At 39.1% G+C, this 24,712-nt stretch overlaps 1 protein-coding gene across 1 annotated transcript; it reads right to left on the bottom strand.

Annotated features, from left to right (window-relative positions):
- Nucleotides 1-1,435: 1,435 nt before the first annotated feature.
- LOC124883388 (mucin-2-like) lies at nt 1,436-24,434 on the bottom strand. Its single transcript, XM_047390521.1, has 47 exons — nt 24,359-24,434; nt 23,970-24,225; nt 23,751-23,865; nt 23,358-23,448; nt 23,148-23,281; nt 22,834-23,050; nt 21,482-21,607; nt 21,281-21,395; nt 21,055-21,193; nt 20,816-20,929; nt 20,665-20,734; nt 20,433-20,570; nt 19,864-20,028; nt 19,645-19,739; nt 19,134-19,260; nt 18,773-19,028; nt 18,619-18,671; nt 18,426-18,529; nt 18,105-18,256; nt 17,828-17,966; nt 16,751-16,861; nt 16,439-16,618; nt 16,087-16,326; nt 15,836-15,992; nt 11,192-11,320; nt 10,736-11,111; nt 9,381-10,340; nt 7,969-9,056; nt 7,419-7,922; nt 7,164-7,336; nt 6,869-7,043; nt 6,519-6,766; nt 6,196-6,379; nt 5,905-6,115; nt 5,632-5,807; nt 5,432-5,501; nt 4,901-5,001; nt 4,772-4,803; nt 4,501-4,678; nt 4,303-4,407; nt 2,846-2,886; nt 2,618-2,740; nt 2,430-2,528; nt 2,210-2,338; nt 2,076-2,115; nt 1,873-1,996; nt 1,436-1,777 (listed from the first exon to the last, which is right to left on the bottom strand). Exons 1-47 carry the CDS (start codon nt 24,432-24,434, stop codon nt 1,567-1,569), a joined length of 8,847 nt encoding a protein of 2,948 aa, XP_047246477.1. The 3' UTR covers nt 1,436-1,566.
- Nucleotides 24,435-24,712: the final 278 nt, after the last annotated feature.

The following is a 24,712-nucleotide window of genomic DNA, read 5'->3' as shown; positions in this document are numbered from 1 at the left end:
ACAACCTTTATTTTACTTCCTCCTCCTGAGTGTTCTCTGTATGTGGGTCCGAGCTATTTTCGAACATAATGACAGGTCATGGTTTTCAACGATCCTTGATTCTCTTGTTTATACTGTACATAGCCTATTAGTCTTCATTATTCCTTAATTCTGCTTGGTAGTTTAGTTGGGTTGTTTTAGCATAGTAAAGAGTTTGTTGGTTGAAATATGTTTGACTTTGAGTTGACTTATTTTTGTTAATAAATTCTTGAATTTTTAGGAAATTGTGTGAATTCATTCTGTGTGTGTACAGAGTTTGCTGTTCAATAATGCGAGAGTTTGGCACATCCTTTTCAATTTTGTCCTAATACCACTGCCTTATTGGGCTGGTATTAACAGGACAACCCTCAACAGACCAAATTATTATTTCATAAAATATTAAAGTATTAATATTGAATATTAAATAATATATTCATATTCATAATCACAACAAAAGAGACTTGTCATTCTTTTTAACTTAATAAGAAACATGTTTAATGTTTTTTGAGGTCCAAGCTGCAGTCCGATGAACTTTTCTCATCAAGTGCCGATGGGTGTGGTGTATGATAACGTAGTTCTCTAACCACAAACGAGCTGTTTTTGCAAGTTAATGTCACATGTTACATTTTTCAGTTGCCCATCTAATTGTCTGGTTTCAGATTTGCATCCCAAATTTGCTATTTGAACTTTGAATTCATCATGTGAAAATGCATAATAAAACAATTTGGTGCAACTGGACTGACTGCTTTCATGATTAAGCAATCATCACTTTAAGTCAGACAGCTGCACACCTAATCCAGAGGTCATGCAATTTACCCCAAATATGGTTTGTCGGTCACTCGATAATCAGCAAAGTTTACAGTATTGCACATTTAAATAACTCTTTTCTGAATTCTCACATCAGTTAACTGAACAGTCCCACATTTCTGGGACAAATTCTGAATTTTCTTTTGGCCGGGATGTTTTAAATAAGCACTACTGTTCAAAGAAACCGTTGATGTTTATCGCTCATTCTGACTTCAAAGGCCTATTTAAATTTGGCTTCCAACAATTATGTTTCCCAACATAGATTTATGAATTTAGACAGAAAGATCAGACTAGATAATCTGCCTCTGACTTTATGATGTAAAATAATTTGAGCTACACCTGTGGCCTGGCAGTTTATTTCTTCCACTATTATACCAGTTTTGTTTCCATGAAATGATCTTCTGATTTTGATATTTGTCAACACTGCCAATCCACAGTTTTCAAGTACATATAATGTAACATACATGTCTTGGTTTCTCCAAGATAAATTCTTCCCTGGATGCGAGGTGCTCGTTTCTAATTCTCAAATAATTTCTACTGACATTTTATATGATTGAAAGTGAGTTTAGACTTGTGCTTTTAAGACAATCACAGATACTAATGACAGGAATTTAGTTGAATCTTTTTATTTGATTAGATGATAAATACTCCACTTAAGTGGCAAATTACTTTCTAATATTGCTAGAGTGGTACAAGATAAAACACTTCTAACATTGAGTAATGTTATGAAAGAAGAATGTATCACAGCAGCATCGAGCTTCTCTTTTTGCGAGCACGTAGGCCTGCAGTTGCGGTACATTCTGTGTGGCCACAGCCGCACTCCTCCACATACATGTAGGTGTGGGTGATCTTGCCTCCATTCAGGCACAGCAAGTCAATAGTGCGATTGCTGGAGCGTATTTCCTTACAGCAGGAGCAGGAATGTTCCATAGCGGCTGCTGCTGCAGAGTACCTGAAATGAGACAGTGCATAATGTAAGCATTCAAGCTCTACACCTGCTTGTTAAATTGTTTAGAGGAATAAACAATACATTTGTATCATCCTTACTTAGTGAATGTGTTGCAAGATCCTTCACAGTATGGCATTTCCACCTCATGTTCAGACTGACAGCCGTGGCGCAAAACTAGAGTTTTCATGCTAATCAGCTTGCAGGCTTTGTCTATCTCCATACCTTTAAAAAAAAACGTTCCCTGTTAGCTGTTTTTAATTGTGTGGTGTTCATGCAATTAAAAAGAAAATGTCATACTCACAGATTTTACAGCACCCATTTGCTGCAGTTTGAATTGTGTTCTGAGGACAAAGATTTACATGAACAAAAACTCTGTAACTTTTATCTTTTGTGAAAACAGTTATATTTGATTTAAGAGTTGATGCTGATACTTACAGGGTGGCAGTTACTCTCTTGGAAATGAGGGCAAATGATTTGTGAACTTAGGGCTGATAGTGTGTCCCCATTCCTCATACAGGTGTAGTGCTCACACATGTTTTCAGGCGGTGACCACATTTCTCCTTCCTGCAGATCAGCACACACAGATATTTAAACTCTGTGTTGCTTTGTAGTAATAAAAAAAATGAAATACTGAACCAGAGATTATTTAACTCACATTCAAGAGTTGCTTGGTACCATTTAAATTCAGGATGCATTGTTTCTGTACACACTTTCCACAGCAGTCATTAGAGTTAGTTTCCACATATTCATAACCCTAAAACCGAAGGGGAAATTTAGCTCAGCTACTGAACATGTTGCATTGTGCAGACTGCATGTGTGTGAATTACTTAAATTTTATCTTACCAAGTCACAGGTCTCATGACACTGCTGATACACACAGTCTAGTTTAAACAGACCGCTGTGTGGATCAATCTCATTGCCGCAGGTACAGTCCTGGCATGCAACTGCAGGAACTGAGGAACTGGGCTGATGAAGAAAACGGTAATCAATGTTAATCATTCCATTATATATATATATATATATATATGATGAATTTAAATATACTTAAATACTTATCTGTTTTCTATTTACCTCGTATTCAACATTCTTGTGGACACAAACTCGTTTAGGGTCTAGAAGAGTACAAGACATCAGCAAAGGTAAGGTTAACAAGACCAGGGATCCCTGCACCCATCATACACCCCTCAAGTAGTATAAAAGATGCATTGCATGCAACAGGAGGAATGAATGAATGCAGCCATCAAGTTGACTGATACCCTCTCTTTGATGAGTATTAGGGTCACTTGGAAAAAAACAATTGAGGATTTTTTTTTTCTTTTTCTTGCTTAAAGCTGCAGCAGGGAGTCTGAGAAAACTCCCTGCTGAACTTAGCCTGCACTTGTGTACTTAGCCTGAAAATTTGAACAAGCAAACCTTACAGGTCCCTCCCCCTTGCTCTCTACTGTGCTACAGCCCTCACTCCACAACGATGCCTGCTGTGAACATGCAGGCTAGTAAGCAGGGCCACCAATGACGGTGGATAAACAGCTATGCCACATTTACTGGTAGGAACAATCAATGATATGTTTTACAAAAGTTACGTACTGCAGCTTTGACGGTTTTTAGATTAAAGTCAAAGAATATTTAAAAAGTTGTAAAAGCATATCACCAATAAAGCTGAAATGTTGAGAATGAAGTTGCTATGTCAGGGCTTAAACATAACCATTAAACCAAACCAACACTGGTGAAAAGACCTGCAATGTTATAAACACAGCTTTGTTCTTGTGGCTGTTATTAAATTGAATAACATGTAGAGACACTTAATGGACTATATGGTACAGGCGTGTTTTTATTTATTTGTTATTTTTAATGTACAAATTCCTATGTTAATTTAACTTGCCTTTTTTTTTAAATTGGGATGACAATATTTGTCATATATTGTCAAAATAAAACATTTTTTTGTCAGTTTAGATATGTCTTTCCTCTCGAATTTCCTGATTGGATCGAGCATACTTTTAAAAAAGTATTTATTTATTGGGTCTGCTATGTGTCGTTGTTTTTAAAGTGTGTGGGTTGTGGTGGTGGTAATGGGGTGGGGGGTGTAAAATGAACGTCATCTCACTGTAAAGCAAATATACCTTTGTGTATTAATAAATTATTCTGAATCTGTACTTTTCACTCAGTCATCCAGAATAATCCCTTAAACAACCCATCCATTCCACTCTCTGTTTTAACCTTTTGCCCTCTGGAAGAAGACAGCAGAACTTGTGGTCTAACTTCACCAGGCTGAAGAACAGCTTCACAAAGCAGGCTGTTAGAACGCTGAACTATCTTAGTGCTCTCATAGTTTCTCCTCTTATATCATGGGAAGGTGTTACATTTTGTGCACTGCACATATCCTTCCTATATTTTCTTAAATTCAACATTCTACATTGTCCATATTTTTAAACCCTTTCATTTGATTTATTTTATGTTTTCTAGTCTATTGTTTTGACTTTTTTTCTAATGGTTTGGTAAAATAAAAGTTTAACTGAACTAAAGAGCCTCACCACATGTATGTTCTGGACAGCATTTTCCCTCAGGAACACTGATGATTGGCCTGTATCCAATTGGACAGCTCATGCTGTTTTGTGGGCAGTTGTTGAGTTGGCATTCTGTGTAAGATGAATAAATTAGCAGAATTCCATATTAAATAGTAGCTCTGTAGATGTTTAATTACAACTGTGGATCGATGATAGGCATCTTACGACAAACGTAGACAAAGCAGCAGGGATCCACTGGGTTTGTTTGGTTCACAACAACAAAACCTGGTCCAGTGCAATTAGCAGATGGTGGTTCTGGGCATGTCTTAGGTTTGCAAATCACAGTTTTGGTAGACTCATCACAAATGCAGTCCTGGCATTTGTACTCAAACCTCTCATTAAACTGAAAGAGTAAACCAGTAGATGGTTTCTTGTGAATAAGCAGTAGATGTTAGGATTACATAGTCAGCGAGCATGAGTAGCAATTTTGCCTCACCTCCCGAGGAATGCCTTCAGGATCAAGACATCCTGTTGGAAAAAAAGAACAGTCCTGCATTAATTTGTATTTGATTTAATAAATAAATTCATTTTAATTTCAACTTTGAGGGAGGTATATTGTACTTACCACATTTTTCAACACATATTCCTGAATCTTTGTTAAAGAGCTTCATTCCATCAGGACAGAAGCAGCCCTCAGTAATAAACTGTGTGGTTGATTCATTTGGACTGCAAAGTAAAATTTCAATGTATTGATAAGATTATTATATTACTGGCAAAACTATCAGGTTGTGTGTGTTTGGATTGGGACCAAAGAACAGACAGGAACATGGGCTTAGCATGGTAAATTGTTTGTAATAATAGCCGACCTAAGACACAAAGAAACTACTTAAAAGGGGAAAAGACTAACAGAGATCTAAGAGAAATGAACTAGAATACAGACGACAGAACACAAAAATAAAACAAAGCAAGAAGGAATTCACCAATAAGGCAAAACCATACTGACACTAATGGAAACAAAACAAACAATAGGGAGAAGGTGAAAACAGACACAAAAGAACCCAAACCCCAAATAACAAAAACACATTTTAATGCTATTTTTGTAGCTTTTGTTTGGGATACATTACATAACAAATGTCAAATCTGTGTAAAAACATACTTGTCTTCACAAGATGGCTGTTCTGCAGGACCACAAGGCATATAAACTTTGTCAGATGGGCAGTCACTAGCTGTTGGTCACAAGAAGACCGCAAACGTTTTAAAAATCCAGGAGCGCTTAACACCACAAATGTGAAAATAACCACTCTCATCATTAAAGCTGCTTTCTCATTAGAAATAACATGATAAAGGATATCTTACCACATATTTTGGTGTGGTTTCTCCATTGGATGCAAATCCCAGCCTGAGCACAGGCAGCAGCATAAGTTTGCAAACTTGTGCACTCCACTGTAGGGTTTGAAACGTGACAACTATCAAAAGCGCAACCTTTGTAGAAATTGTCTGGTGAAACTAATGGATGACATTCTGCAAAAACACTGAAAAATAAAAGAGAAACAAAATTAAGTTTTGTATTTTTACTTTAAAATTTTCATGGAGGGCAATAAACTAATCCATTGATAAAGAAATGTCTACCTTCTCTTAAGCAGATCACAAATGGAGTCTGGCTTGCATGGAGTTGGTTCTAGTTGTGATTCAGGTACATTAGTGGGTACTACAGGTGGTGTTGGGCAGTTGGGTTTAATAACGTCATCCGCTGGCCAATAGTCTGCCATCACTGCACAATTTTTCACTAGTTCGCCTGTTGGCAGCCTGCAGTCATCCGCCATATTGTTGTTGCATGTCCCTAACAAAGGTTTTAAACAGTTACAGTCTATCAAAAGCATAAATACTGTCTAGAGTACAGATTTGAGAGATAACTCTTACCACAATGACCCTGTGTGTTGTTGCCAAAGTACTGATATGGAAGGTTGATGCTAAAACCAGTCATTCCAAATGTAATGACCACATTTAGGCGAGGGATCTCATAAACCAAGTTTATCGCAGAACTCATGATCTTAACACCTTGTTGTGAATAAGGTAGTTTAAGTATTTCCTCATTTTTTAATGCCTGGAGGTAAACAATGTGAAATGACAATAAAAATGCAATGTACTTATGCAAAAAATTATATATTTGTGCTATTCTGTGAAGACTGATTAAAAAGATCACTTCAAGCTAGTTAATGCTTACTGATCACTTAAAGCGTTACCTCTAATTGTGGAGCTCCAATGAGGTTATGATTGATGAGCGTAACAACATGAAATCCATATGCTATGGTTAGTGCTCTTGGACAAGAAACATCTTCAGTGGGATCACAATATACGTTGTCAACATATATCTTTAGATGATTTTTTGGTGTGTACTCCTCCATCAAAACATAAGTACAGTTTCCTTGATAACTGTAGTATAACCCATCAAATGTGATGTAATGAGGATCTCCCCATCCTTCACATACACCTTAGAAGCAGAAAGACAACATAAATGCAATATCAAATAAAATGTGATTAAATGAGAAACTTAAATTTTACTATAAAGCCATTAGTACACAGAAAAACTTACAGTCACAAACATATTTTTGGCAGCAGTAATACTCATCATATGCAAGAACTGGTTTCTTTCCATTGGAACAAGTTATGTTTTGGAGTGGTGGACACTCAAGTGGAATTATTTCAATTGTGTTGTTCTCAATGCATCTTGCCATGGTGCAGTTGCATATGACAAATGTCTCATTTTGCTTAAAGACAAAGATTTAGAGGTTTGAAAAATGGATAGAATAAAAATATGCTTCAGAATATATATGATATAAAAAACTGATATACTATTAAATTTAACATGAAAGAAACAAATGTCTTACTACAACATCCCACTCAGGACAAGTAGGTATATAAGGTGTGGGAGAAGGTGTGAGTGTTGATGCTGAGGTGCTTGCACACAATTCAGTCTTGTTATGAATTTCACAAACATCAGAACAAATCATTGTGAGACAAATGCCTGATCCGATGGGGTGCATGGAAAATATTGGCTGTCCTGAAATGGTGGCAAAACAGAGTGGTTAGGATTATGAACACCAAACTCCACAGTGATGAAACTAGTTAAATTTGCTCCATACCTGGATGATAAATTGTGCCATTAAAAATACAGAAGCACTCCGTTGTGACTGTATGACTGACTTGTTCTTGAGGTGGTACTGTTGATCTTGTAGGGCCAGTTGTGGGTATGGGAAATGGAGTTGAAACTTTTGTTGTAGTAGTTGGTTTTGGGGTTGTTGTAGGCGAAGGTGTAGATGGAGTGGTAGCTTTTGTGGTTGGGGATAGTTCTGGGGTTGTTGTTGTTGGGGGAGGTGTAGGTAGAGGGGTAGATTTTGTGGTTGTGGATGTCCCTGGGGTTGTTGTAGGGGGAGGGGGAGCTGTTGTGGTTGTGGATGGTTCTGGGGTTGTTGTTGTTGGGGGAGGTGTAGGTGGAGGGGTAGATTTTGTGGTTGTGGATGGCTCTGGGGTTGTTGTAGGGGGATGTGTAGGTGGAGTTGTAGCTTTTGTGGTTGTGGGTGGTTCTGGGGTTGTTGTTGTTGGGGGAGGTGGAGGTGGAGGGGTAGATTTTGTGGTTGTGGATGGCTCTGGGGTTGTTGTAGTGGGATGTGTAGATGGTGGTGATGTTGTGGCTTTTGTGGTTGTGGATGGCTCTGGGGTTGTTGTTGGGGGAGGTGTAGGTGGAGTTGTAGCTTTTGTGGTTGTGGGTGGTTCTGGGGTTGTTGTTGTTGGGGGAGGTGTAGGTGAAGGGGTAGATTTTGTGGTTGTGGATGGCTCTGGGGTTGTTGTAGGGGGATGTGTAGGTGGAGTTGTAGCTTTTGTGGTTGTGGGTGGTTCTGGGGTTGTTGATGTAGTGGGAGGGGGAGCTGTTGTGGTTGTGGGTGGTTGTGGGGTTGTTGTTGTTGGGGGAGGTGTAGCTTTTGTGGTTGTGGGTAGTTCTGGGGTTGTTGTTGTTGGGGGAGGTGTAGGTGGAGGGGTAGATTTTGTGGTTGTGGATGGCCCTGTGGTTGTTGTAGGGGGAGCTGTTGTGGTTGTGGATGGTTCTGGGGTTGTTGTTGTTGGGGGAGGTGTAGCTTTTGTGGTTGTAGGTGGTTCTGGGGTTGTTGTTGTTGGGGGAGGTGGAGGTGGAGGGGTAGATTTTGTGGTTGTGGATGGCCCTGTGGTTGTTGTAGGGGGAGCTGTTGTGGTTGTGGATGGTTCTGGGGTTGTTGTTGTTGGGGGAGGTGTAGCTTTTGTGGTTGTGGGTGGTTCTGGGGTTGTTGTTGTTGGGGGAGGTGGAGGTGGAGGGGTAGATTTTGTGGTTGTGGATGGCCCTGTGGTTGTTGTAGGGGGAGCTGTTGTGGTTGTGGATGGTTCTGGGGTTGTTGTTGTTGGGGGAGGTGTAGGTGGAGGGGTAGATTTTGTGGTTGTGGATGGCCCTGTGGTTGTTGTAGGGGGAGCTGTTGTGGTTGTGGGTGGTTGTGGGGTTGTTGTTGTTGGGGGAGGTGTAGCTTTTGTGGTTGTGGGTGGTTCTGGGGTTGTTGTTGTTGGGGGAGGTGGAGGTGGAGGGGTAGATTTTGTGGTTGTGGATGGCCCTGTGGTTGTTGTAGGGGGAGCTGTTGTGGTTGTGGATGGTTCTGGGGTTGTTGTTGTAGGGGGAGGTGTAGGTGGAGGGGTAGATTTTGTGGTTGTGGATGGCCCTGGGGTTGTTGTAGGGGGAGCTGTTGTGGTTGTGGATGGTTCTGTGGTTGTTGTCATGAGTGGTGTAGTCGTGGTTTCACACACTATACAGCATACTCTGATCTTGTAGTCAAAACACTTGAATGGACGCTTTACCTGGTCCTCTTTTTTACAGATTAATCCAATATTTTCATCACAGGTTGCAACCTGACCACTTTCATCCAAGAAATCATCGAAATCCTTGTCCGGTACAGCTACTGACCTACACTCAATGCCTTCATGATACTCACATATAAATTGACCACTGTTTGTGATGTTTTCATATGTTTCCCAGTCATTTTTGTCGGTGGCCGGATCATGCACATTGTACCAGTCAGACCACTCACAGGTTGGAATGCAAGTAGTTGTGACCAAAGTTGTGGTAGTTGGAGAAGTACCTTTTGTGATTGTGGATGACTCTGAAGTTGTTGTAGGGGGTCGTGTAGATGGCGGTGATATTGTGGTTGTGGGTGGTTCTGGGGTTGTTGTTGTTGGGGGAGGTGGAGGTGGAGGGGTAGATTTTGTGGTTGTGGATGGCCCTGTGGTTGTTGTAGGGGGAGCTGTTGTGGTTGTGGATGGTTCTGGGGTTGTTGTTGTTGGGGGAGGTGTAGGTGGAGGGGTAGATTTTGTGGTTGTGGATGGCCCTGTGGTTGTTGTAGGGGGAGCTGTTGTGGTTGTGGGTGGTTGTGGGGTTGTTGTTGTTGGGGGAGGTGTAGCTTTTGTGGTTGTGGGTGGTTCTGGGGTTGTTGTTGTTGGGGTAGGTGGAGGTGGAGGGGTAGATTTTGTGGTTGTGGATGGCCCTGGGGTTGTTGTAGGGGGAGGGGGAGCTGTTGTGGTTGTGGATGGTTCTGGGGTTGTTGTTGTTGGGGGAGGTGTAGCTTTTGTGGTTGTGGGTGGTTCTGGGGTTGTTGTTGTTGGGGGAGGTGGAGGTGGAGGGGTAGATTTTGTGGTTGTGGATGGCCCTGTGGTTGTTGTAGGGGGAGCTGTTGTGGTTGTGGATGGTTCTGGGGTTGTTGTTGTTGGGGGAGGTGTAGGTGGAGGGGTAGATTTTGTGGTTGTGGATGGCCCTGTGGTTGTTGTAGGGGGAGCTGTTGTGGTTGTGGGTGGTTCTGGGGTTGTTGTTGTTGGGGGAGGTGTAGCTTTTGTGGTTGTGGGTGGTTCTGGGGTTGTTGTTGTTGGGGGAGGTGTAGGTGGAGGGGTAGATTTTGTGGTTGTGGATGGCCCTGTGGTTGTTGTAGGGGGAGCTGTTGTGGTTGTGGATGGTTCTGGGGTTGTTGTAGGGGGAGCTGTTGTGGTTGTGGATGGTTCTGTGGTTGTTGTCATGAGTGGTGTAGTCGTGGTTTCACACACTATACAGCATACTCTGATCTTGTAGTCAAAACACTTGAATGGACGCTTTACCTGGTCCTCTTTTTTACAGATTAATCCAATATTTTCATCACAGGTTGCAACCTGACCACTTTCATCCAAGAAATCATCAAAATCCTTGTCCGGTACAGCTACTGACCTACACTCAATGCCTTCATGATACTCACATATAAATTGACCACTGTTTGTGATGTTTTCATATGTTTCCCAGTCATTTTTGTCGGTAGCCGGATCATGCACATTGTACCAGTCAGACCACTCACAGGTTGGAATGCAAGTAGTTGTGACCAAAGTTGTGGTAGTTGGAGAAGTACCATTTGTGATTGTGGATGACTCTGAAGTTGTTGTAGGGGTTCGTGTAGATGGCGGTGATATTGTGGTTGTGGGTGGTTCTGGGGTTGTTGTTGTTGGGGGAGGTGGAGGTGGAGGGGTAGATTTTGTGGTTGTGGATGGCCCTGTGGTTGTTGTAGGGGGAGCTGTTGTGGTTGTGGATGGTTCTGGGGTTGTTGTACAAGGTTTACTTATGTGTATCACAGTTGAATTAATGCAGATTCCGTAGTAGCACATTCCCATGTAGTCTGTGACATTGTAAACCACATCATTTTCTTCATATATGGTCCCATTGTACAAGCAATAAGCACATTCTTCCACACATGTTTGATTCTTCTCATCAAAAATGGGTTTATCTTCTGGGCATACAGGATAACAACCTAAAAAAAAAGATCATAATATTATACATTTTATAGATGCACTGCTAATAAAAAAAATTGGTATTAGATTGTATTCTTACCCTCCAGATTGGGTAGTGGGTTGCTACAAATTCCTTGTGGGTTCAAACAAGTCTTGTAACAAGGTGTGTGGCAAGGACTGTAGTGCCATGTGCAATCATCTGGGCTGTTATAGTATTCACAAAAAACAGCTAAAAATAAACGCATAATAGCAAAGGTCAGCTACTTTAAGAAAAGATAAATCCTTACCTTACAATTACCTTGCTAAAGACAAACAATAATTTTATTGTGGTCTTTTTTGGAAGATAACATTTACAACACATTGAGGGACATTATTAAAAACTAGGCAAATAAACATAGTAAAACAATCTTAGATATGTTTTAAAATTAATCATGGCTGATTTAGATAAAATGATCAAGTTAAAAACATATTTTAAGTTAAATCTATGCTGAGTAACCGAAACTGAAAATTAATATTTTCAGAAACATTTTTAAAAGTTTTATGAAAATTTGAGACCTGAATTTGTGTTTTGCATAAGGTCTTAGGGCCTTATAATGTTATAGTCAGGTATTGGGTAATGATTTGACATTCCTGAGAATAAGACATGGCAACTCAGCACCTAAAGAAAAGCTAACTACAGCTTCAATCAAGAGAATATAGAGCAACGTTTATATAAAATCAATTTCCTTTTTTTGTTCAATTTTGACATACTTTAATAGTGTTTTTAGATTAAAAAAACTCCAGTTGAACACCTACTGAATTAAAAAACAGTTTTTAACATGTTTCTGACCAGTCTACGCTAACTTGCAGATACAAGCTCAAACATACTTCCAAGCTCTCTAATATTTTATTAAATGTTCCTTTGCACATTTTTTGTAGTATGACATTTTATCCAGGCATGATTTTGGTGCGTTGAATGACTATTCTTGTTAATAGAACTGTAGTTTTCATTTTAATTGGTAGGTTTCTTGAACCTTTCCAGGAGTTTTCAACAATAGTTGAAGAAGAAGGCACGGAAACCACAAGATCAGACAAATCGAGAGTCGCTGCCTTCCACACAACTCACCGGCCCTTGGCGCTTTACACTACAATCAGTCATCCACCCATTCATACACACATTTACACACTGGCAATGTGTTGGGGTCATCCATTTTGGTTGAATAGACCGACAGTGCTGCACAGTTAAACATGCAAAGCTCAGCATTCATCGCAGGAAATCGAAGGAAATCGAAGCTGACGTCATCGGAGCTATAAAAAGCTGAGGAGACAAAGTTTTCGCTGCCCTTTCCAGGGTGTTTCACGGGATGACGCAACAGAGGTGCATATCTGGAATTAACCAAGTTGCACATTTTGTCCATAAAACTGCTAATTTGATTTTCACAGACACTCAATGCGCATATGTTTAATTTTATTATTAGTTAAGTAATCATTTTACTCTTTTTGTAGAATGGTGCCTATTATTTAGGTGAAGGTTTGTGGACCAGAATAGTAGATACAGTATATCAGGTCTATATGGTTTCAAAGAGAAGCATTTGTGTTTATTTCGTGCAACAGTGATTTATCTGTCAAAATAGGACAAAGTTCCCCCACCGTTCGGTAAAGCGGCTGATTAAACAGTGACATTTAGCGTGGTTTTAGTTAATTACTAATGATAATTAACAAATTTTAATTATTAAGTGCTTTAAACCCATAATCACAACACCAGAGGACATCTCTAATTTCTATTCCTAAGCAATGATTTTTGGTTAAGAAAGTAATTTTTCTGAATTATGATTTTTAATTATAATTTTTGATAAATATTCATTAATCAATAATCATAATGCTTACAAGTGGTAAGCTACATTGTAGCCACAACTGCCCTGAGGCAGAGCGACAGAAGTGAGGCTGCCATAAAATTGACACCACCAGGCCCTCTGACCTCCAGAAGGTCCGGCAAGGCGGGTGAAATGTCTTGCCCAAAAACACAACGACTGAGACAGATGGAACCGAACCAGCATCCCATAAGAACAAACTCCTATTACCTACTTAATATTTGCATTTATAATATTTAAAAGTACATGTGAAACTGAAAGGATTTCTTAATAAGATATTTTCTTTGTGATAGCTGACCTGCTAATCTGGATGTGCCTGGATGGCGATCTTGTCAGTCCATAAACGTTTCTCTCCGCCAGTTTGGTAGGTTATAACATGCCAAAATAATTTACTTTGAGAGCTAATTAGCAGAACATTAAAAATCAATTGTCTAATAGGTTATTGATTTCTAATTTGGGAAATTATTTTAAAAATATTATTTTATAAATAATAATTTAATTACTTTTTGCCTTGGTTGTCGACTGGCTGTTTGAAGACATAGCAACTGTTTTTCTTAATAGGTTTTAAAGCTAAATTGACCATATTGCCAAATTTCTCAAAACAAACCTTGGTTCTGAAACGACATCGACACTGAATTGTGACATAATTGCATCATTTTGTTTGTCATTGGTTTAAGTTTTATTCTACAGTTTCCTTTTCCCACATAGTTTATTAGTTTTTATTATTCTTTTCACTTCACTTAGTGGTTTAGTTGAAAGTTACCAGTCTAATTAAAGAGTTTGTTCAGAATAATTTGATCTTGAAATAAATTTGGTATTAAATTCTTATATTTTGGACAGAACCTGTTTGATTGTATTCAAGCTTACGGTTTGAGAACCCTAGTTTGTAAATTCACTCCTTAATCTATTGTTCAAAAAACCACACCTCACCAGGCAGGAATTTAGAAAAACAGTAACTGACAGAGACTGAGAGCTGTCAGTTATTTGACTATCAATTCCTGATATTCAGGTGGTGCCCCGACTTGGCACTTTTGATCAAAATAATAATTTAATAATTGCCTTTGGCACTAAGTAATATGTATTCATAGCTAAACCAAGCCAATTCTTTCACAACACTGAGGACCCTTTTTAATTGTAAACCTGGAGATAGTGAAGTAACTTCTGTCAGCACAACTAGGCAGTTATTGAAATCCACTGATGCTAAAATTTGTCATTGTTGCGTTGGGTTTTGGGTCCAGTGCAAAATTCTCTAGGATGGAGAACATACCTGATGTCCTTCCTTGTGTCAAAATGGTACTTCTTTGTTCTTATTTTTTTTAAATAGATAGAAAAATTATAGGGCTATATGGTGGCGCAGTTGGTAGCACTGTTGCCTTGCAGCAAGAAGGTCCTGGGTTCAATTCCCAGCTGGGGGTCTTTCTACATGGAGTTTGCATGTTCTCCCCATGCATGTGTGGGTTCTCACTGGGTACTCTGGCTTCCTCCCACAGTCCAAAGACATGCCTGTTAGGTTAATTGATCACTCTAAATTGCCCTTAGGTGTATGAATGAGTGTTTGTGTGTTGCCCTGCAATGGACTGGCAACCTGTCCAGGGTGTACCCCACCTCTCGCCCATAGACTGCTGGAGATAGGCACCAGCTCCCCTGTTGACCCACTATGGAATAAGTGATAGAAAATGACTGATTGAGAAAAATTCTGATTAAAGAAACACATTTTAATCATCTCCACCATGTTCTCCCTTAGAAACTATGTTTATGGTACTTATTATTTATTGGTTCCTTATTATTTCATTATGCAATGCTTCTATTAACATCATAGTATATGATCAATTGAAAATAATTATAATTTTGGGAACTGTTTTGGCATGTTTTGGCAGAGTGCAGGTGCAGGATTGGAACTTATTATTTAAATGGCTTTTACTTTCAGTGGGTAAATGGGTTTTCAAATGCAAATATTCAAGATTTTCAAGGTTCCTGTTGAAACAAATTTTATTTGTATTTAGACGTTCCGCTATATATGGAATGAATATTGAACTATACATGCCTTGAAAAAACGGCATAATTTAAAGTTGAACTTTTTGAACAGAACTCCAAATACACACACACACGTGCTTTAAAAGAAGTTTGAGAATCCAAGATGTTAGCCTTTCAGGCAAAAGTGAGTAACCAGGGAAGAAGGGTTTGGTTTATGGTGATGACCAGCAGTCTAAAAGCCACTTCAACTAAGTCTCTGCAGACATGGACAGGCTGCCACAAAAACAGCTATCTCTGAGGTGTGCTTCTCTGAGGCACAAAATAACCTGCTCTACATTTGCTAGACAGCACTTAAAGAAGACATATTGAGGCATTTTTTACACTATGACAGGATTTCTAGAAACCTTGGGAAAATTAATACATTCTCATGGGGGCAGGCTGTGGTGATATTTTCTAACCTTCTCGTGGGAAGTATGAGCAAAGTTTCTTCTATCTATTAAAAACTTGATCTGGCCAATTCCAAATCTCTTGAACCCCAAGCACAAACAACTCAAGTAATGAATAAAAGCACTGAGATACACAGAAGCATTTCTAAGCCACAATGGGGTAAGCTTTGATGAGGATGTGAGCTGATGTCCTAACTTCAAAGTCTTAATAGTTAGGAAATCTATGTCTGAAGTGTAAACTGTTTTTCATAAGTTTGTTATTATGAAAAACCAGAGATTTGATCAAAAACCAAGTAAAATGAAGGACCTAAATACACACTGAGCCAACCATATTTTGTAAAGCTCTCCTACTTAGTTCCTTTTAAAAGGGGCATTGCATTCCAACAACTGCCTTTACATCAAGTCCTAATATTTTGTGTCAGTGGCTTGTGGAAAACACATAATTTTAATCAAAGAATGTTACAGTTTACTCACGACAGATGTCTGGTGTTCTCCATGCAACACAAACACCAGCCTCGTTACAAGCCTGAGCGTAGGCTGCTACAGCCGAGCAGAAACACTCACAGTCTCCTCCAGTGTCGCAGGCACACGAGTCTTTCACACAGTTTTCATAAAATGGGCGAGGATCAACCTGTTTGTTCACAAAATAAAAATAAAATCAAGAAAAACGTTTTGGGCGCATATTCAATATTCTACTGTGAAGAAACAGAACCACTTATTCAGACCTTGTGCTGGCAGTCTTTGAATGTATGTCCTGTTATGATGCTGCACATCATTTTTGCCCAGTGATGTCTCATGGGTGCAACTGCACAAGAATCCACATTCTCTTCCACATCCGGGCAAGTGCTAGACACTTTCCAGCTGTTTGCAAACTCTAGCATGTTGCTCACCACCAGCTGACCCTGGGTGGTGAAGTCGTTCCGTCCATCTCCATCAAAATTTCCACAAAGGCCACAAACTTCACCCTGTGCAAGCAGTAACACAACGCTAGTCACAAAATACTTTTTTTGAAAGAACATTTGATATCCATTTGCAAGAGATTCCTGTCATCATCAATAAACAATTACTGTGACTTACACTGTGCTGGGGCTCCAGGAGGATGCGAACACTTGTTTTGCGATCCCATATCACTGCCAGACCGATGGTAGATTCTACCACCAAGTACAGACCAACCCTCCTTATTCTGTACTTAATCAGCGGGCCCTGTCTCAGATCGTCCTCTTCATATTTACCCTTTGTTAGTTTAATTTCTGTTCGCTATAACACAAAAGAGATTTATTTTTTCATTATCTATGGTCAGATAACATCTTTCTCATAAATAGTTCTGAAATATACTATTCAGATGTTTTAGGCTCAAAAAATCTATTTTATACTGTTGTCTGGACTTACTCCGAGTTGAATTCTGACAGTCTTGGAGCAGGTGGTGCCTGTAGAGCCACATGGTACATTTTCTGTGATAACTCCAAAGTTGTTCTCGACTGTTTTGTTGCCACATTTATTCTGAAAAAAACATTTTGTAAGCATTCTGTGTGTGTATTACAGAGCAAATTAAGAGCCACTATAGCATGACTTTTGTTTACTGGCTGCAAGACTTTCTGCAGAGAAAAGCACATACTAAATATGATAAATATATCTCCTGTAAAATGATTTAGTTTTTTTTCAGTATTTAGAATTTGTGATTATTTGTCATACCGCGCAAAAGTTTTTATGCCTCAAACTAATTTACATACTGTATTTTACTTCCAGTGTAACAGATTTTTAACATTCTTTGTACTTCTTTCTATTGATATCCTTCTTTCAGATGCTCTCACATTGTTTCTGATCTTGATGATGAGCCTAAATATGAAATCAATTGCATTTTATTGGACAAGTCATGTCATATTGATAAAGTATGTGTGTTGCCTCCTTGTTCGTGTGCCATGTGATAAAACATCAGAACAAGCACAGCGTCAACATTATGTTTAATTTCTTTCCTCATACTTGACGATCACCTTAGCATCCAGGGATAGAAGTTCAGTGCTCTTTACACGGTCAATGACTGCCCCCAAGTGGCTAAATAATTATTATCAGAATTAATTAGAAAGCAGGGGCAGAGCCAGAGGGTGGCCAGGGGTGGCATAAGCCATTTTTTGGCCACCCCAATCAGGTGATTTGATGTATGTATGTATGTATTATCTGGGTAAACAGAGTGTCTACCCTGGAGCATTTTACAACACTAGCCTTGCTAAAGAAACTCCGTTCTCTAAAGTAACTGAATCTGGAGTGGAATATTATTTTTATGAAAACTACATGTTTTTGTTAATTCATAATTATTGACAGTTTTGTCATATTGTCAAGCAAGTCAAGTAAGATGTCAATTTACTACTACTACTACTACTATTTTTATTCTTAAATCAGTAGCAGATGAGAGAACAGAGGAATAATGTCAGTCTGTTTTTTGATAATCTTGGTTTGAATTTTATGTACCTTGACAGCGACATAAGCACAGTCTCCCTGAAATCCGTATGTCCTCTGATCAAATGTGTTGTAGTGCCCACTTCCATAAATAACGCAGGTTCCTGGACATTTCTTCTCAGTGCACTCCCATTTTCCACTTTTGCAGGTACTAGATTTCAAGTAAATTGTAAAAACTGTTAGAATTTTTGAATACTTTAGTAGAAAATACAAGCTAAAATGATTACAACTGATTTAAAGTAGCCTATATATTACAAAAATTCTAATTGTATTTCAAATATGGGTTTACCACTTGTTGCACTGGTTAGGAATCACCACTCCGGGAGCAAAAAAATGTCCGTTGTGCTGACATGGACAGTCAATTTCTTTTACACAGGAACCTTTGCCGTCTTCAAGGAGGCCATCCTGACACCGACAACCAGATTCACACTCTGTAGAGTCCTGGGAGGGGAGAAAGATTGTAAAAAACTTTTAAAATGTACTTTTGTCAAATTTATTTTCATACTGTTAAAAACACCTGAAATTTGCAGGGTAATAAACCCTATCTATCAGAAATAAATATTGGACAAATGCTCTTTGAGGCTCAGTGGTTTTAGCAACATCTACTCACGCATTCATTACTATCCAGATTTAAACAGGTTTTAGCACACTGTAGTCCAAGTTCTCCTGTGGTTGCAGAGGAGCAGTTGAAGAAGGCTTTTGGGAAAGGACATACTATAACAAAAGAAGAACTGTGTTACTGCACACTAGATCAACCAACTGAGGGAGCTACAGAAGGAAGCAGAGAATAGAAACTAACTAACATGATGAACGGCTTCTCCAGGAATGACAATGAAGCACTCCACTGTTGCATAGACTAGGAAAAGAAATAAAAAATTCTGTTAGGTACATAAAAAATGTATTGATGAAAGAAGTGAAAGATATTACATTTTTAGTCTTTTGGTTTTTTTTGCTCACCAGTGCTCATCTCTGATGTTGATGGACTTTCCTGGATTAATGTAAATCCCGTTATGGTAACAGGAACATTTTTCTAATGGGACGCAAAGACCATTTTCATTCAAATAGAGACCCTCAGCACAGGAGCAACCGTCCACAGGCAAGAAGTCGGAAGTGCAGCTTTGTTCCTCCGAGCCCAAAGATCTGCATGTCAACTGGCATCTCTGATGTGCGTAAGAGAAGGTCTGGGATGCTGGGCAGCTCTTTGTGTATGTATCTGTTATGTGGATTATAAGAAGACGATCGCTTAGTAGTTTCACAACTTACAAATGAATGGGATAGTGATTATTCAGGTTCACAACATAAAGAATGATGCTCTTACCACACACACTCTCTCTTAAGTTTGTCAGGAAGACTCCCTTTTCTGCACAAGCTCGAGCATAAGAGGAGAAGACAGCACACAAACAGGCCTCGCTCTTCTCACAACTACAGGCTGAGTAGGTGCATCGCTGAAGGAGACGGTACACACAAATGTAATCAGTGGCGGTTATTGAAATGGACAATATGGCCCTTTGCCCAGGGTGGCACAGCCTTCGAGGGAACCTCAATCAAGTTGGGAATCAGGACTGCATTTGATTCTCTTTTGATCAAAATCTAAAACGTTCAGAGATATCAGGTCTGGACTAGATAGTTCTATACCTTCAAACAGAGTCAGAGACTTACAAACCTTTATATTATTTCATAAAAACAAAATATCATTTTCACTGTTTATTTTGGCTTTACAACAATCTTAGCTTGTTGTTGGGGTGCAGAAGATGGTGCTCAATGAGAGTGACTTTGAAGCAAAAGCAGCAACTGAACATAACGAAAGACAAAAATAGGATTTTTTTTACCTTGTAAAACATCTCAGGATCAACAACCGATCGACACTGGGCAAATGTACTGTTTGGGCTCAGAAGTAAGGCACACCAGTGTTTGGCATAGAGCTCTGAGGGAAAAAAATGCAAGCCTTTCAATTTCAGTATCTAAAACGGAACTGTTACCTAAAATATTATACTTCCAGGATAGCAACTAAGAGCATCCTATTTGACCTGGGAAAAAAAATGATTTACCACTTTCCAAACTGAGGGAACATGGGTCATCAAGTCTTTCCTGTCTGTCTGAGCACATGAGGTTAGCCTTCCAAGAGTTACTGAAGGTTGCTGCAGTTCCCTCCACGATCCCCTGAGGAGTCTTCATTTCGTCACTCAAGATCATGTTGAAGTTCCCACATAAACCTGAAGACATCAATTATTTCAAAGTTTTGAAAAACAAAAACTGAAACAAAGATGTTGGGCCGAAAAAAAAATTAACAGAGCTCTTTTTTCAGGTGAGAAAATAGTAACACAACCAAAAATCTCAATATCTTCTATTGGACACCAATCCATGTTTAACAAATGTATATTTGGTAAGAAGTTCATTCACTTTATGTTGTTTATCCAGTGTTTTATCACAGCTAGGCAGGTTAGCCCAGACAAGCTTCAGGAGCATTTTCAAGCTCCTCAAGAGCGTCCTACATTATTCACAAATGGAAAACCGAAAAACGTCTTATTTCTTTATCCCTTTTTCCTCCAACCTGGGAACCTCCTTCCACCTCCACCTCCAGCGCAAACAATGTTTTACATGCAAAATGCAAACTCACCACGTGTCTTTGATTTGTAGCTTTGCTCCAGGCGTATGTAGACTTGCATAAGAGGGACATGCTGGATCTGAATCTGCAACCCAAATCTGGTCTGCATCAAAATGTGAAAGGATGAGGCGTGGAAAATGCTGATGTCTCCTAAAATAAACAGATGATTATAAAGTCAGACAGACATTTAAATAGAAGCTGTCAGAATAATGATTCTGTCAGACCTTTTGGTCATCTGACCCACCTGAGTTGTATGGTAAAGTGACAGTCTGCATGTTCTGCTTAATTGCACCATCAGAGGTGAATGTTAGTACCTGAGAAAACAAAGAATATGTCAAATAAGTTTCACAGACACCAGTCTGATCTTTTTTAAATGGCTACATTATTTCACTCACATTGTTTTTGTCATTGTTTAGCAGGATTTTTAGGGCCTTCATGCATGTGTCAAACTGTTGGTGAGCACAGGGCACCAGCTGGGCCAGGAGGGTAAACGTTGGGCTTGCTTCATCCTAAAAAGTATATTGAAACCACAATTAAATTTTAAAAAGAAGAAATTGCTTATCTCACTACACTATACACTACATTATTATACCCACCACTAAACTGCAGATAGATTATTTACCTTGCTTTCCACCTTTGCCAGAGTGTAGTAACAGTCTCCATGGAAGGTGTAGGTTTTCCCATCAAAAGTAGTGAAATGTGAACCTTCTTCAACTGCACAGGTAGCAAGCGTTTCAAGACTGATACAGTCCCATCTGCCCTCAAAGCATGTACTGAAAAAAAAATATATATATATATATATATATATCAAATAAAATACTTTAACACATTCTGTATATATGATTAGTTATCTGACATACCATTCCTCCCGATCTCGTAGGTAAACCTCTCCAGAGTTGTAGATTTTGACATGCTTGCACTGACATTCAGACTGAGGAATACAACCTCTCTCAGAAATATCATCCAACACAGTTCCTGAGGAAAGACAGTTTTATTTGAGGGGAATTTTCTAAATAATCTACAGTTAATATATATATATTTTTATTGTGATGTGAACTAACCAGAAGGACAGAAGCAACCGTCCATTTTGTGGTCTTCACAGAGTGAACTTGTGTCCTGATTTGTGCAAGTATCCATACAAGGGGATCCACTTTCTTCATACACCATGTTGTAGGGGCACTGTTTAGCTGTAAAGATGGATTTTGTGAATTAAAATGGATGAAGGAGGGTTGTAATGTATGTGTTTTATCTATATTACTGTACATAAACAAATACATGTAAAGCTTTTCTTGAATATCATGCAACAAACGTATCATGTTGCATGACATGACACCACTTGAACATCCAACTTGTAGAGCTAGAGTGCATAGCAAAAGTATTCTTATCGCATACGCCTTTTCATACCTTTGTCACATTACAGCAATAAATATACGTAAGTAATAGGGATTTAATGTAATAGATCAACACATAGAGTCTGTAATGATAACAAAATGAAAAGTGTGGCATGCATTTGTAATTAGCCTGCTGAGTCAATACTTAATAGCGATGGGTCTCAATCCTTATCCTCAGGGCCTAGCGTCTTTCATGTTTTAGGCGTGTTTCAGCTCCAGCACACCTGATTCAAAGGATTACATTACCTCCTCAGCATGCCATTAAGTGCTGCAGGAGCTTATTAGTCGCCCGTTCATTTAATTTTGGTGTGTGGCAGCAGAGAAAACCCTACAACATGCAGGTGGACCCTCAGGACCAGAATTGATCACCATTGCTTTTTAGAACTAACATTTACTGCAGTCTGCATCACCACAGCATTATGCTACCATCACTATATTTTATTTAGAGGATGGTGAGTTCAGGGTGATGTGCAGTGAAAGTTTGCACCACACATAGAATTTTGTGAGTTCAAACTTGGTTTCCTTTGACTAGAGCATCTTCATCCACATGTTTGGTGTGTCCCCTATACAGCTTGTTGCAAATTGCCAATCATACTTTCAATGTGTTTTTCCTTGCCAGCCTTTTTTAAAGGCCATATTTTTGAATGCACAACAAATAGCTTTTTTTTATCAACAAAAGCTATGACCTGAGCTGTTGATCTTTGCAGCTCTCTCAGAGTTCTTTCTCTGATTAATGCTCACCTTGTCCGACCTCTATAAGATGTTCTAAGCTTGGGATATTGTTTTATAAATTAACCCTGATGTAAGCGTCTCAACATCTTTGTCACTGGTATGTCTGCTGTACGACTTTTTGGAGACAACACATTTGTACTTAACACTGTTTTGTGCTGAAGCTTTACATCCTGATAGTATTAGCATCTAACTTGTTTGTCACTCAGATAATTCCATTTAATGTCAGAATTTAGCCACAGCATAGTTTGGTAAGAGTTATTCAAAAAATACAAAAAGAGCAAAGCTCTTACCACAGAACTGAGGTGTCCTCCAGTTGGGAGGTTGTCCTCCTGCATGGGAACACTGTCGGGAATACTCAGACAGTGTGCTACAGACACAGAAGTCATTGGTGTTGTTACTACAGCCACACATGTCCTTCACACATGCCTGGATGTAAGCTTCAGGATCAATCAGTTCAGTGCATGAGCTCCAGGACTCTGACAGAAACATTTGTTTACAGATGGTTAGCTGTACAGAACAAAAAGAAAAACAGGCACGGAGTTAGCGGAGTTGGCTACTTGTTTAAATGTCTTGACAGCACATTTTCACTGGATAATAAACCCACTGATTCCTTGCAGGAATCTGAGTCAGTAACAGCCTCCAGTAATTCCTCTTCCTCTTCATAGGGGTCCTCGCAGTCATCATTTGGGCGAAGGGTTTTGTGTTTGTTGCCAAACTCGATGGGGCTGATTTTGCGGCCTGTGTGAGATCATATCAGAGCGTCACATCCCAGAATCCAAAAGAATCAACTCAGACTGAAATAGTTTATACATACCATTATGAATGAACTCATTGTAGACTGGAACACCATTGAAGTCTCCACAAAGGCCACAAGTTTGGTTTGCAAAGTCATTATCAATTTCCACCTAAAAAAATATAACAAATGATCTTAATTCTCAAACTGTACAACAGTTATAAGATCAAAAAGAAAACACACGGTATATCAATGTGTTAAAAGTGACCAATAGAAATTAAAATAATGAGGTAACCATAATAAAATTTTGTCTTTCTAAGGAAACCAAGTGAATGTGACTTCGGTCACAGATTGCCTAGTTAAAAGTAATACTCGTTCTACACCAAAGTTTCTGAAACTTATTAGAAAATAGAAAATGTTATCATAAATCATAAATGCTCAAGTTGATGTCTCAAAGGGAAGATAGGCTTTTACCATCACTGCATCATCTCCATTCCACATGACAGTGAACCCCAGTTTGGTCTGAAGCTTAATGTAAACTGCATTATTTTCCACTTGCACCCCTCCCTTGTAATAAGGTAGACGGACTCTGGTAAAAAAAAAAAAAAAGAAATTAGTAGACATTTTTTTTCTTTACTGTGACGCTTAAATGACATTGTTGCTTTCTCAGCTTTAGGTTTTCATTTTACTTACTGCTCATAGTTGACAGTGACCCAGCTCTTGCTAAGGTGAAACAAGAGTTCATTGATGGTGACCGCCAAGTAAGTGATGGTAGGGATTCCATCCTTTTCTGTCCTCTTTATGTGTACTGAGAACCCCTGATAGGACTCGTGGCAGTCAGAGACCAGGTTGTACTCGCACATTCCGGGAAACTGGTACACGTCACCATCAAAGGTCTTGAAGTGCTCTCTGCCCCATGTGCTGCAGATGCTGCTGACATGGTTGCGAACTGAAAAGGATTTCTATAGTTATCTCATGAAAGTCTCTACTCAGTTAACAGTGGAAACCAAATAAATTAATAAGGCAGCAAATTCCTCACCATGTAGAAAATAATTCATTTGTATTTAAAATCTGAGTCTTACCCAGTCTGACTTGGACCTCAGGGAGGCTGGCGACCGACAGAGCGAGGAAACTCCACAGCACAGATCTCAACCTCATGGTTGCCACTGTAGGCCCGCTGTCCGAGGAATAGATATGGTCAAACCATACCTGGCTGACATTTATATGGAGACTGCACAATGTTTTACACACACCCTCTGTCCAAATGGTACATGAACTTTTACAGCCAAGACATAGTAAATATATGCTGTATGACTATCTGACGCCATTCAAAACTCCAATATAAATTATTCTTACATCCTTATTTCTTTCTTGAACAAATATAATTGCACCTCAGCTATGAATCTTTATTTGAGCAGGCATGGAGTCAAATAAAG

The sequence above is a fragment of the Girardinichthys multiradiatus genome, chromosome 2 (genome assembly GCF_021462225.1).
Source record: "Girardinichthys multiradiatus isolate DD_20200921_A chromosome 2, DD_fGirMul_XY1, whole genome shotgun sequence".
NCBI lineage: Eukaryota > Metazoa > Chordata > Actinopteri > Cyprinodontiformes > Goodeidae > Girardinichthys > Girardinichthys multiradiatus.
Note: the sequence above shows the minus strand (reverse complement) of the source record. Positions and strands in the feature narration are given on the sequence as shown.

Excerpts from the sequence above, each read along its gene's own strand:
- LOC124883388 (XM_047390521.1), bottom strand. The coding sequence starts at position 24,434 with ATGAGGTTGAGATCTGTGCTGTGGAGTTTCCTCGCTCTGTCGGTCGCC. Across the intron at positions 20,735-20,815 it reads TAAACAATGACAAAAACAAT|GTACTAACATTCACCTCTGA; the intron begins GTGAGTGAAATA and ends TTGTTTTCTCAG. Across the intron at positions 7,337-7,418 it reads TGGCACAATTTATCATCCAG|GACAGCCAATATTTTCCATG; the intron begins GTATGGAGCAAA and ends CCACCATTTCAG.